Below are 11,556 nucleotides of genomic sequence, written 5' to 3'. Positions count from 1 at the left end.
ACAGCAGGAAAGGAAGAAGAAAAATCAGAATGACAGTCCCTGGGGTGGCCAAATTCATTCTAGTCAGTGAGACTGTGCACCAGCACTTGAGGCATGAAATGCAGACAGATGAGTATAGCAGGTTCACACAGCTCAAAGCAGTGGTATAAGTTCCTTTCAAAAAGGCCATGAGGCCCGAGTCTCATTTATGTGAGGAAGAAAGAGAATGAGGCAGAAGAAAAAAGAAAATGTGTCTAAAGAAAAGTCATAAAGAAACTGCAAAGAAAACAACAGGTCAGGGACGAGCTACGGTAACAACAGAATACACTAGTAGTTACAAGGAGAGAAGGTAGAAGAAAGGCTCAGAAACAGGACAAAATTAAGCAACCCAGTTTAGACAGTGCCTAAACGTCATATAAACTAAGTGGTCTACTTAATGTCATTTCTAGAATGACTTCCAGGAGAAAAATAAAGTTTTTCAAACCGTGAAATGTATCCAAACAACTAATACTGCAGATCCTAGAATCTGATCTTCTGTAAAAGCTTACTACCTCCATTTATCAAGCTAAATAAGCATACAAAAACACTAGTAAGAATAAAAGATGCCTGTAGACCAGCAACTACATAGGATTTAACTTTCTGCTACCTGTATAATTTATTGTGCACATATTACATCACTATTATAGAAATGGCACAGTCTCAGAGGACACTTTCCACATTTTATTTACATTTTAAGACTAACTTTAATCTCAAATCACATATCCATACATTTCCTTTGTTTCACTAAAACTTAAATGCATGGTTTATTAGAACAAAGACTGTAAACAAATATTTGCCATGTCCGTTACATGTAACACACAGGAGCTGCTTAACAGAAATACATCCCCCCTTTTATAAATACAGGTATCAAAACAATCCTGAACATACTTCGTGACATTACTAGTAGTCGGCACCCACACCTTTGCAAAAATTAAACAAGATGAGCAATGGTATTCACTGTACCTGCTACTTCAAAACAATTTTAACTGCAGCTCTTTTACTAAGCAAGATGGATAAAGCATGCCATTTATATTGTTCTTTCTTGAGAAATTAATTTTCAGTAACATACATTATGCCACAGCAACCTGACACTTCCTGTCATGCTTTCATCTTGTAAAACTTGAATTCCAATTTTAGGCTATTTCAGGCTTATGCTTAAATGACAGTGCCTTGATAAGAGAAAAAATTAATTGTGCTGCCTTCTTTTTCTCCCATAGTGCCTGAAAACATATTGGGCATACATATATTATATATATATTCTTACAAATGTCCAGGTCATGTATACCAGCTGAAATTCTTTTAATGTGTGGGTGGTTTGCATTGTGAGATTTAATCAAGACATTAACATGAGTAGAAGGTTGTTGTTTTAAGACAGAAGTTTGAGAATCAGCTAAAATTAATTGCTGTAAGTTTGTCCTTCTGGAGGTTGTGGAAGCTTCATATTTTCTTTGGACATCATTAGACGTCTTAGCTCTTGAAGTACAACTTTAATGCTATAAGAATTTTGCCATTTTGCTAACACTGGTATGCTCCGTGCATCCACCTAAAGAAAAAAAAAAGAGCGCAAGTTATAAAGGGACAATAGGTGTTTAGACCATGAAATACAACCCCCCCATAGAGTTAACTTCAGTTTACTTAAATACTGCAATCAGAAATGCTAAGATAGGTTTACCTTTCTTTGCTACTTCTCAACAATGTTACAAATTCATACAATATTTATTAACAAAGTGAGTGTTACATACTTACACACAGTTAGGTGTGTTGCAGATCCTGCAATGAAATCAACACAGATGGATCCCTACCTTCCTTCCATTGAATGGGGAAGGGAAGTCAACCTACACTGCAAAACTGGGGCTGTATCTTGGAGTACTGTATCTGTCCACCTCAGCAATAAAATTCCTTACACTGTTTTAAAAAGTCATGCAATCTAAATAGAAAAAAAAGTCATTTGAAAGTATTAACTGATTACTACACTTATTTTTCCTCAAAGTTGGCTTTCTTTATAAAGGAATCTGCCAAATGTTATAGTGGTCTACGTCTCAAAAAAAGAAACTTTCCTTATTCTAAATAATTTTTGTGAGTGAACCATTTTGAATATCTGATACATGGTTATTCTGATGCTGTAAGAATGACATTTGCCCCAATAACCAGACAGAAATACCAAGATAATATAAATGTATACCTCCAACTATAAGATCAGAACATTTCTCAGTTCAGGTTTTATGTGGTTTTTGTTTCTTATGATAAATGTTCTTACAGACTCTTATTAAAGACTACTATATATCAGTTGATAAATGTGCCCTTTTCTGTTCTTTTACGATACATAAGAGCATAAAATTGTTTTGAATTGGGTTTTTTTCCCAGGGGAGTGAGGGGAATTATTATAAAAAGGTAAAGAATCTCTTTTCTGAAATAAAAAAAGAAAAGGATCTGCCTAGCAATTTTATTTCAAGAGGAGACAGATTGCTTATATTAAGGCTACCTGATTTCTGAAACCAGAGAATTTGACTAAATATATTTTCTGAAGGTAACTAAGGAATTAAGATCACTAATTATTACCTTCATTGTTAAGAAACTAGTAATGAAAATGTGTGAAAAGGAAAATGGAAGTTGGTTATTTATGCAGTGATCCTTTCACCAACTGAAAAACATGCTAGCTTTAAAAAAAAGTGTAAGATTGTATTAAGCAAGGTTTGACAGGGGCACTGCTAGACAACCTTTATTATTACTAGATTGTTTTATTGTGCAAAAGAAAGAGGTACTATACAAGAAGAGGGGGGAAAAGCAGCTACATTATTGCAAACAGTTTCTTTCTTTGTCACTGCAGGCTTCCAAATGAGAGCATTAAATTAACAAACAGGTGAGAAAGAAAAAAACAAAAGTAAACCATCTCATCTCCATAGCCATTTCCTCTGCTATCAGGGAGGAGTTCAGCTAAGGAAAAGCTCCAGGTTTGGTGCCTTCCCAAATCCCACAGTTCTTCTGTAGACCCTTCCCCACCCTTATAGGCTAAATTGAGATGCAACATGAGCAAACAAGGGGTGCTGCACTGTTCTCCAAATCTGCAAGAACTGAATAAACATCACAGAGGTTTTGTGAGAATTAGATCAGTGGTTCTCTTCCTTTTTGATCCTACTGCCCACTGCTCTGGTGTTCCCTGTTACACAGAGGGGCAGCAGTCACAGAATTCAAATTGTGTAACCCAGTAAACCCAAGCTCACCATATTTTAGGGAAGGTCAAGTGGGAAAGGGACAAGGGACAGATTCTAATGAAACACAGTAAATTGTGAATTTACTGGAGAAACAACTGAGAAAGAAAAAAACTAAAATTACCTAAAACAGATTAATAGGAAGACTGCTGGAAGACCTTTGCAGCAGAGGATTCCCAATCAAAAGATGAAGAAAGTAGGGAGGGGAAAGAAGGAAGGGGTAAGAAGAAAGTCTAGTAGGCAAACATGATGCAGAGCTAAATTGGGGGGAGGGGCAGGGTGGAGGCAACAGAGGCTAGACAGGCAACTGCGGATTTAGATAAAAAGAAAGAAGAAAATTATGGAGCTAACTAAAAGACTTCCCCTTTTACTTCCAGACTGCTGACTGCCCACTAGCACCATTTGCCCCATACTTCATCCGTTTCTCTTCTTTAGACCTTACCTAAATTGGGGACTGACTTCCAGTACAGCCATCTGTGCTTAAATACTACCACTACTGTACCACTGTCGTCAGGTAAAGTCACTAATTGCACGGATAGAGATGATCGGTTTCAAGGCAAGGGAAAGCTCCAAACGTGCAAATAGTGACTTTCTTGTCGTCACCAAGGCAAGTCAGAGATTGTAAGCTCTTTATACTACTATAATACAATAAATACTTTTATTTCAAGCCACTTCATTTAGTGTACATCATCAGCTTTCATTTCATAGCAGATCTTGCAGGCAGTAAAAGTTTAGCTAGCCTTTTGCCTCTATTGCTCGCCTATTTTAGACATACAGCATTACACATAGTGAATTTGCTTTATAAAAAGCTCAATATTCAGTAACCTGAAATGAGAAGGATAATTCATGGGTTTCTACTGCACTCAGAAGAGTCAAATATATCTAATTCCTGCTTCCTGTAATCCCCTACCCCAAATATGCATCCATGGAGTAAAAGGAAGAGGAAATTCAGGGTAAGCTAAAAGCTGGAAAGCTGGAAATTGAGGACTAAGCTTTTTTTATTTTAACAACATAGACAACATAAATCTTTAAATAATGGCAAAAGTGGCAACAATATACATAATCCAAAAATAACCAAAGAATTCTTCTATTTTATTTAAACATAACAAAATAAATAATTTTAGAAGAATGCTGCAAAATGTTCAGTGTTTATAATGTTTCCAATAGCTTAACTTTAAAAAAGCAGCAAACTGCTTAGTCTATTATAAACACATTCAAAATGATGGCTGGACAACATAGTTTATAGAATTATAGTTGACAGAATCCCAAGCTAATTTAAAAGAAGAAACAAGCACTTCCAGCTGTAAATGGATTTTAAACAAACAGAAGTGATTACAAATCCAGGGAGACACCAACAGGCTGTTAAAGAATATTAAAAAAGAAGAAAAAAAAAGATGTCCTTGAAGACCATGAGAAAATAAATAGTGCATCATAGCACAACCTGTGTTTTATCAATCTATGATACACAGGCTAAGAAGCTAAATCCCATAGCATTAAGAAATGTAATTTAATTTTATAGCAATGATACCTTCTCTGGGGAATAACTAATTTTGCCAGGTTCTACTCGTGTACTTGGGTCAACTTTTCAAAACTAGCTTCCCAAATTCAGTGCACAAATCCAGCAGCTGTGTATACAAACTGATCACTTGGAAATTAAGTGATCATATGCATGACCAATAAAGGCTGCCAGCATTTGAAAGAGATGTCATATTCTGAACTTGAAAATGAAATGAGTCTTCTGCTGACCCTATTTCCCTTTGCCCCTAATTTAAAAAGTGAGGGTAAAGGTAGGAAGGCAGATAATCCTGATCTTTATAAAATTAATGTGCATTTATCAATGTGAAGGCCTCCAAAGAGAGTTGCCTCTACTTTTTCCCATTCACTTCTACCCATAATTCCAGAATTTGCTAAATTACTACTGCTCCCTTTGGATCCATGCATTGAACCCTGTATTAAATTCCTCCTTAAAATCCTTCTTTGCTAGGAAATCTCAGAGCTAGACTCCACTAAGAATGCCATCAGCCATACAACACTAAGAGGGACACAGAATAGGAACACTAAAGGTTGCCTGAAGCCAAATCAGTTCCACTCTCAAGAGAATTTGACAACCTTGAAGGGGTTGCAAACAGGAAACCATTGGCTTATAAAGCCAAACATCAAAAGCATGCCCAAGGCAGAAATGCAGGAGTGGCACCAAGAAATGTACTGGACAACTGTAGAGTACCTTAAGCAGAAGGCAATATGAACTCAAAAGCAGGCAAGAAGGATGCTCTTGTGGTTAAGACATTGGACAACACCTCCTGAGATCTAGGTTAAATTCTCCATTCTGCCACAGCCTTTGTGGGATCTTGAAAAAGTAACAACTTTTCAGTGCTTCAATTCTCCATCCGTAAAATGGACATTTTGTTTATCTTGCTTGTAAACACTTAATAAAAGTACAGACGCTACATAAATGGGGTTCTGATTTTGAACCTCTGGGAGCTATTATAATACAAATAGTAGTAAACCACTGTGCACAGACTATAAATAACAGTGAAAGTATGTCTTCCCCCAAACACTAGTTAGAAATACTACTATATTAAGCAGTGTATTTGAAATTAAAGCATTATAGATTGTTCAGGTCATTAAATTTTGGATTACTTTGTTAAAATGTGACTAGGCTTTAAAAACAGCAATTATTAAAACTCTCCTTTTATACAAAAGGAAAGAGAATTTTAAGGAAAATCCTTCAAAACAATGAATGTAGCTAGCAATTGGAATCTCTGGAAAAAAATGAAGAAATAATCGTGTTTAATTCACCTGGGTAATTCAAGTGTTTGTATAATATTATTTTACATTAATACTGTGTTTCTGCCAGGGGGATTCTCTCTTACAAGACTAACATTATTAGGCTTCATTAAACGTTTAACTTAAAGTACAGTTTCCCTCGCTTTATGCGGGTTCTGTATGTGCGAATTCGCTCTTATGCAATGACCTTTTTATACCAAAAATTTGATAGATGCAAGGTAAATTCACTCTTATGCGATCAGTGTGGTGGAAGCCCACACTCAGCTGCTTTGTGCAGTGCATTGTGGGAGTGATGTGCACCAAAATATAGTCTCCCATGTGGATCTGTGCTCCTTGACTGTTGTCTGCAACATGTGTTTCTGTAGTTGCCATCCCCATTATGGTAACAAACACTATCACCCTGTGCTAGTGTGCACTGTCTGCTGTTGGTGAGCACCAAAATGGTCTTGTAAAAGTGGTAGCAATGGGTCTGGAGGTCAGTACAGTTGAGGTCTTGGAACATATCCCTATTTGTTACATTGTAAAGTGGGTTTCCTTTATGCGAATTTGAGTTATACACCCTTCTCCAGGAATGCATGTACAGCATAAAGTGAGGGAAACCTGTATTAATAAGACATACATATACTTCTAGCGTCTACAGCTCCTCATCTTTTGAGAACAGGAGGATTGTACCAATATTCTCTAATCCAATGGTTCTCAGTTAGTAAGCCATGGGTGGGTGTGGGTGGACACAAAGGAGGAATGGGGGTATGGACAGATCAGCTGACACAAAACAACATTCCAGAAGCAGACACCTCCTGAATAGAAAGCAACAGAGCTACCTTATGATGTTCCTGTTCTGAAGCTAGCATATGCGTGACTAATTTGGTTGTTTCTGCAAGAAGACCTCAAGAGACCATAGGCCATAGGATCAAGACAGTTGAGAACCACTGATCTAATCCTCCCATCTCTTTGATGCTATTCCAGCTTTACAGATCTGGAAACAAGGGAGAGGGGTTAAGCAACTAACTGAATGTCAAAAAAGGGAGTCAGGGACAGAATCATGCACAGAGCTCAGATCTCTGTCAAACTGACCGCCATGTGCTCTAACTTCTGCACTATGCTATGCTCTCAGTTTAAGAGGCCAACTTGGAGCACTAGAGGTTGGTACAGTGCTGTGCCACAAACTAGCTGTAAGAGAACAGCATGACATGCACATTAATTAAGCATATTACACAGAACAGTGGTTTGCAAACTGCAGTAAGCAACATTTTGCCAAGGGTACATGCCTGTTAGCAGACTGCCCCTAAGGTTTGCAAGATCTGCAGGTCCAGGACAGCTTGCCAAGCAGCCTGCCTCTATGGCAGGAACCAAGCAATTCCACCATACAGACTGCCCCTGAAATCAGAGATCTCAAGGCTGATCTTAAGACTTCCTCCCTTTTTAGGAAGAATTTGATAAGTATGGGTGTTCATTGTGAACAACAACAAAGCTACATTTTGAGATGCCAAAATCTTCTCCAAAAAGGAATCTGCTTTCTCCACCCAGGTCTATTTTTAGATGAGGAGATCTAACATCGACAGTTGTTTAAGATGATCTGAAACTCATAGGCACATTCTCATATAAAACAAAGAAAAAAATTCTTCTCCACCACTAAGCTAGGGAGCTAATTACTTGTTTTTAACTCTTGGGAAGAATCTAAAACAAAACTATAAATATATAGTAAAGCTCTCATGCACATCCAACATAGCTGATTCTCACACAAAAATTTAGCACTCATACTTATGTTCCAGAACAGAGCTTAGGTAAAGGTCAATGCCTGATTAGCAAACACAGACTTTTATTGAACACAGAGGAACCGAAGTAAAGATTTTCACTATGTAAAAGATTACGATCAAAATAACTGTCAAAATTACTTTAGAGACTTTCTGAAATACTGCAGAAAAGAACACTAGGGTTTATTTAGTCTCATCAACAAACATAGTATGCTGCTGCCAAAGAGTGCAGGAGGAGAACCTACTACTCCTTTTCCAGTGGAATAAAGGTACAATATCTTTCAGCTCTTTTCAACTGTTTATTACAGGAGCATTACATAAAATAGTCCCAAAAGAGATACTATGTTATATCCTAAATATTCACAATTTACATTGTGAAATCAGTATACAGAAAGAAGAATAAAGAGCTGTTCTTTGAGTTGTGGAAAGGGTTAGTGAAAATATACAATCACCACTTAAACTATTAAAAATGAGTTACTGGATTGGAAAAAGTGAGAATAAGGAAAGGCAAGCCTGCTAATTATCACAGACGTTTGGTTAGCTAAAAGCAGTAGCCAAAACTGTGGAGACACTGAAATGATCCTTAGAAGGTAAAATAAGGCAGTTGTTGTCAAGAGGCCCGAGCAGTACAGTATTTCATATTCCTGGGTAAACTCAAAGCACTGCATAGAACGACTGTAGGGAAAGCACACCCAGGCTGCATAACACAAAGTCATTTTGTATAAAAGTAGCAACTGTTTCTTACTCTTATTTTTTTTTAATGTGTTCCAATATTGTCATTAACATTAGACTTCACTGACAAGCTACTTCGGAACAAAACTCCAGATCTAAAATGTATATAGCATGCAAGCATTAAAATGTGCTGAAATATAATCTTTATAATGAATGATTTAAATACAAAGGCACGTTCCCACACACCTATATCCTCATTAGATTTTCTACTAAAAATAAAACTGCACAGTAAGAAGGTGCGGTTGGTCTTACCATTTCAACTTACCATTCCATTGGAATTATTTATTCCATTCATATTAATTTTAGTTACAAATCTAACTGTTGGAGGTGCTTCGGGATATTTAGGTCCACACTCTACTTTCAGACTGTATATTCTGTTTTCATAGTTTGTCTAGAAAGCAAAAAGACAGACTAATGCACATTACTGAAACTTTAAGTACTTGAAAAAATAAACTAGCACAGGCAGAAAGGCTCGAGAAGAATATGCAATACGATCATTTTAACTCAGTATTGTTTGTTGATGCCTCTGAAGTACTGTATGATGCATCACAGCTCAAGTGACCTGCGTTAGCTGCCCAAGGTTACACACTTTTAACAAAGACATAATATGTGATCAACATCTAAAAAAATACTTGCTTTTGGCATCTAGAATGCTATACACAAATGGAAACTTAAAAAGTTTAAAGGAAGAGGACTAATCCTGATAAACCACAGGCCCTGACCCTGGCACAAGGGCCAATTTACCTACACTTGAACAAGCTGCTCCCACCACCAAAAGGATAAAAACTATAATACTCAGCAATCAGGAAAAGGGAAGAGGTAAATCAAGATAAATCACAAGAAGAGCCAAGAAATAGTCCAGAAAAAAAAAAAAGAGAACAAATAAATGAAACTTGCAAAACATAGTTCTAAAAGGGAACTCCAGGGCAAAAACACCAGGAGTCAAATTCCACAGTTAAGGGTTCATAAGCAAAGGAGCCAGAATAGAGAGAAAACCAACTGAAGTGCCAGAGGCATTTGTGCTCAAATAGTTAGGACAGGATTTATGAAAAGGATCTCAGAACTATGAGAACTGTGCTCTCATACTGGTACCAAGTTTCAAAAGGCAGATATAATAAACTCTTTCTCTGATGTCCCAAGGGGTGACCATGGAAATACCCACCTCATATATCTGGTTACAAATATATTTATTATTTTCAAAAGAAGGCCTATTCAATATCACAGTAGTCTAGCTTTGATCAAGATTGAGGGAAGAAAATCTGTGGTCAGAATAACTGACCTGAATTTCCTAAATAAGCTACTGACATTAGTGGTTACATTTGACTACACAGGCCAGGATCAACCCACACGGTACATCTGCCTCACTAGCACCAGTATATGGATATATATGAATAGTGGGAACTTGAAATAGTCAATACACACACATAAAAACTACCCACAATCACCACCCTTGAAATCATGTGCATCAGGTAGGTGCCACACTCTCCAGCAAAAATGTCCCCTCTACAGTCCAATAATCAAGATCCAATTAGAAAGACAGATATTAGAAACCACAGTGATGATGCCACTGTAGAGCGAGTAATATCTTCCCTGGGAGCCCATACACTTTGAGCAGCAATGGGGAAAAAAGACACATAGGGAAGACCTCAGACTGGATACTAGATAGTGTTTATAATTGTCCTGTTTTCTTCCTTTACGGGAAGGCGAAAGCCATCAGAAGAGACAGACATCCCATCTACTTCTAGGGATCAGCACTATCACCAACACCTGCATTAAAAGGTTGCTGAAAGAGCTGAGTGCCATTAAGATGGTTCTTTTTCATTCAGTGCCAGGAGGAGATTGTCAACTGCATTAACCAAGACTGTCTTGATGTCTGAGACAGTCTAAAAATTCCATTATGTCCAGATATGCCTGAAGCTGTACAGTCATTATTTTTCTAAAAAGATTCAAAACCACAGAAACTGCAGTCACAATCAGACACTACTAATCCACTGGCTACAAGCTACCACAATCCTTTATTACTAATAGGGAAAACAAAGACCCCCACCTCTAAAGCTGAAAGCCCAATGAAATTAAGCATGGGCCTACTAAAAAATTATGTCAAATATGCTTCATCTATGGCAGTGGTTTTCAAATTCCCTGAAGTCACAGAACCCTTTCACATTACTTGTTTTGCCATGAAACCCAAACTCCTATCCTAAAAACTCACATGGAGCCAGATAATCCAGCCACATGATGGCTGTGCGCTGCCACCCTGCCTGCTCTGCCATTACCCCCAATCTCTCTGTGGATCACCTGATGACCTATCACAGAACACACACTGAAAATCACTGATCTATGGCCAAAAAAAAAGAAAAAGAAGTGCACAGGTAGAAAAGCATGACTGGATGTTTTAACGGAGAGGTAATGCAGGCCACTACCCCAGAGACATGAGACTGGCTGTATTACAGATGGAACAGAGTATGGATTCATAACTACAAAGAACCAGCAGCATTTTGCTCTCAACCATTAAGGAAGCCCTAGAATGATGCCCTGAAAATGACAAGTCTCCCCATTTACCTGGTGCAGTAAAACCCAGATTTTTTGTAGAGAAATCATTCATAATCGAGTTATTTCACAACAGGTTGCCAAACAGAGAATAAACTTCAGAGCTGGGTGCTGCAGCCTTTATTTCAAAGGGCACTACTCCACTAAGCAGCTGGCATACAGTTGCAGTGCCATGCAACTAAATTGGAAAAGTGGCATCTTTTGAAATAAAAGGCACTACAAGCAGCTGGACATCCACAGAGGTCCCAGGCAGCTGCTTGCAGTACCTCTTTATACCCCTGGCTGATTCACAAAGCCCCATCTTCATAGGGGAGGTTAGAAATGGGAACCATCTACAGGGTTCTAACATACCACTATTTGCTCAGGAACCCTATTTCCTCTGCCTGAAACAGCAAAATAGCTTCACTGCAAAAACAGAGAGGTAGAACTCAGTGAAAGTTTCAAGTGAAACAACTTATTTGCTGAAAATGCATTGGGTGATCCAATTTGCAATTAGTTTCGGGGGAGGA

General features: G+C 37.8%; 1 protein-coding gene across 4 annotated transcripts in view; it reads right to left on the bottom strand.

Moving 5' to 3' along the window:
* Positions 1-678: 678 nt before the first annotated feature.
* The window catches only part of UBE2V2 (ubiquitin conjugating enzyme E2 V2), a 46,444-nt gene continuing 35,566 nt past the window's right edge, over positions 679-11,556 (bottom strand). For all 4 annotated transcript variants that reach the window (XM_019527021.1, XM_019527031.1, XM_019527002.1 and 1 more), the window contains exons 3-4: positions 8,766-8,891; positions 679-1,561 (exon numbers count right to left, since the gene is read on the bottom strand). In XM_019527021.1, coding sequence (XP_019382566.1) covers positions 1,415-1,561; positions 8,766-8,891 — 273 coding nt within the window. In that variant the 3' untranslated portion in view covers positions 679-1,414. The remainder of the gene's footprint in view (positions 1,562-8,765; positions 8,892-11,556) is intronic.

Source organism: Gavialis gangeticus, unplaced genomic scaffold (assembly GCF_001723915.1).
Source record: "Gavialis gangeticus isolate Ggan-Ray unplaced genomic scaffold, GavGan_comp1, whole genome shotgun sequence".
NCBI lineage: Eukaryota > Metazoa > Chordata > Crocodylia > Gavialidae > Gavialis > Gavialis gangeticus.
Note: the sequence above shows the minus strand (reverse complement) of the source record. Positions and strands in the feature narration are given on the sequence as shown.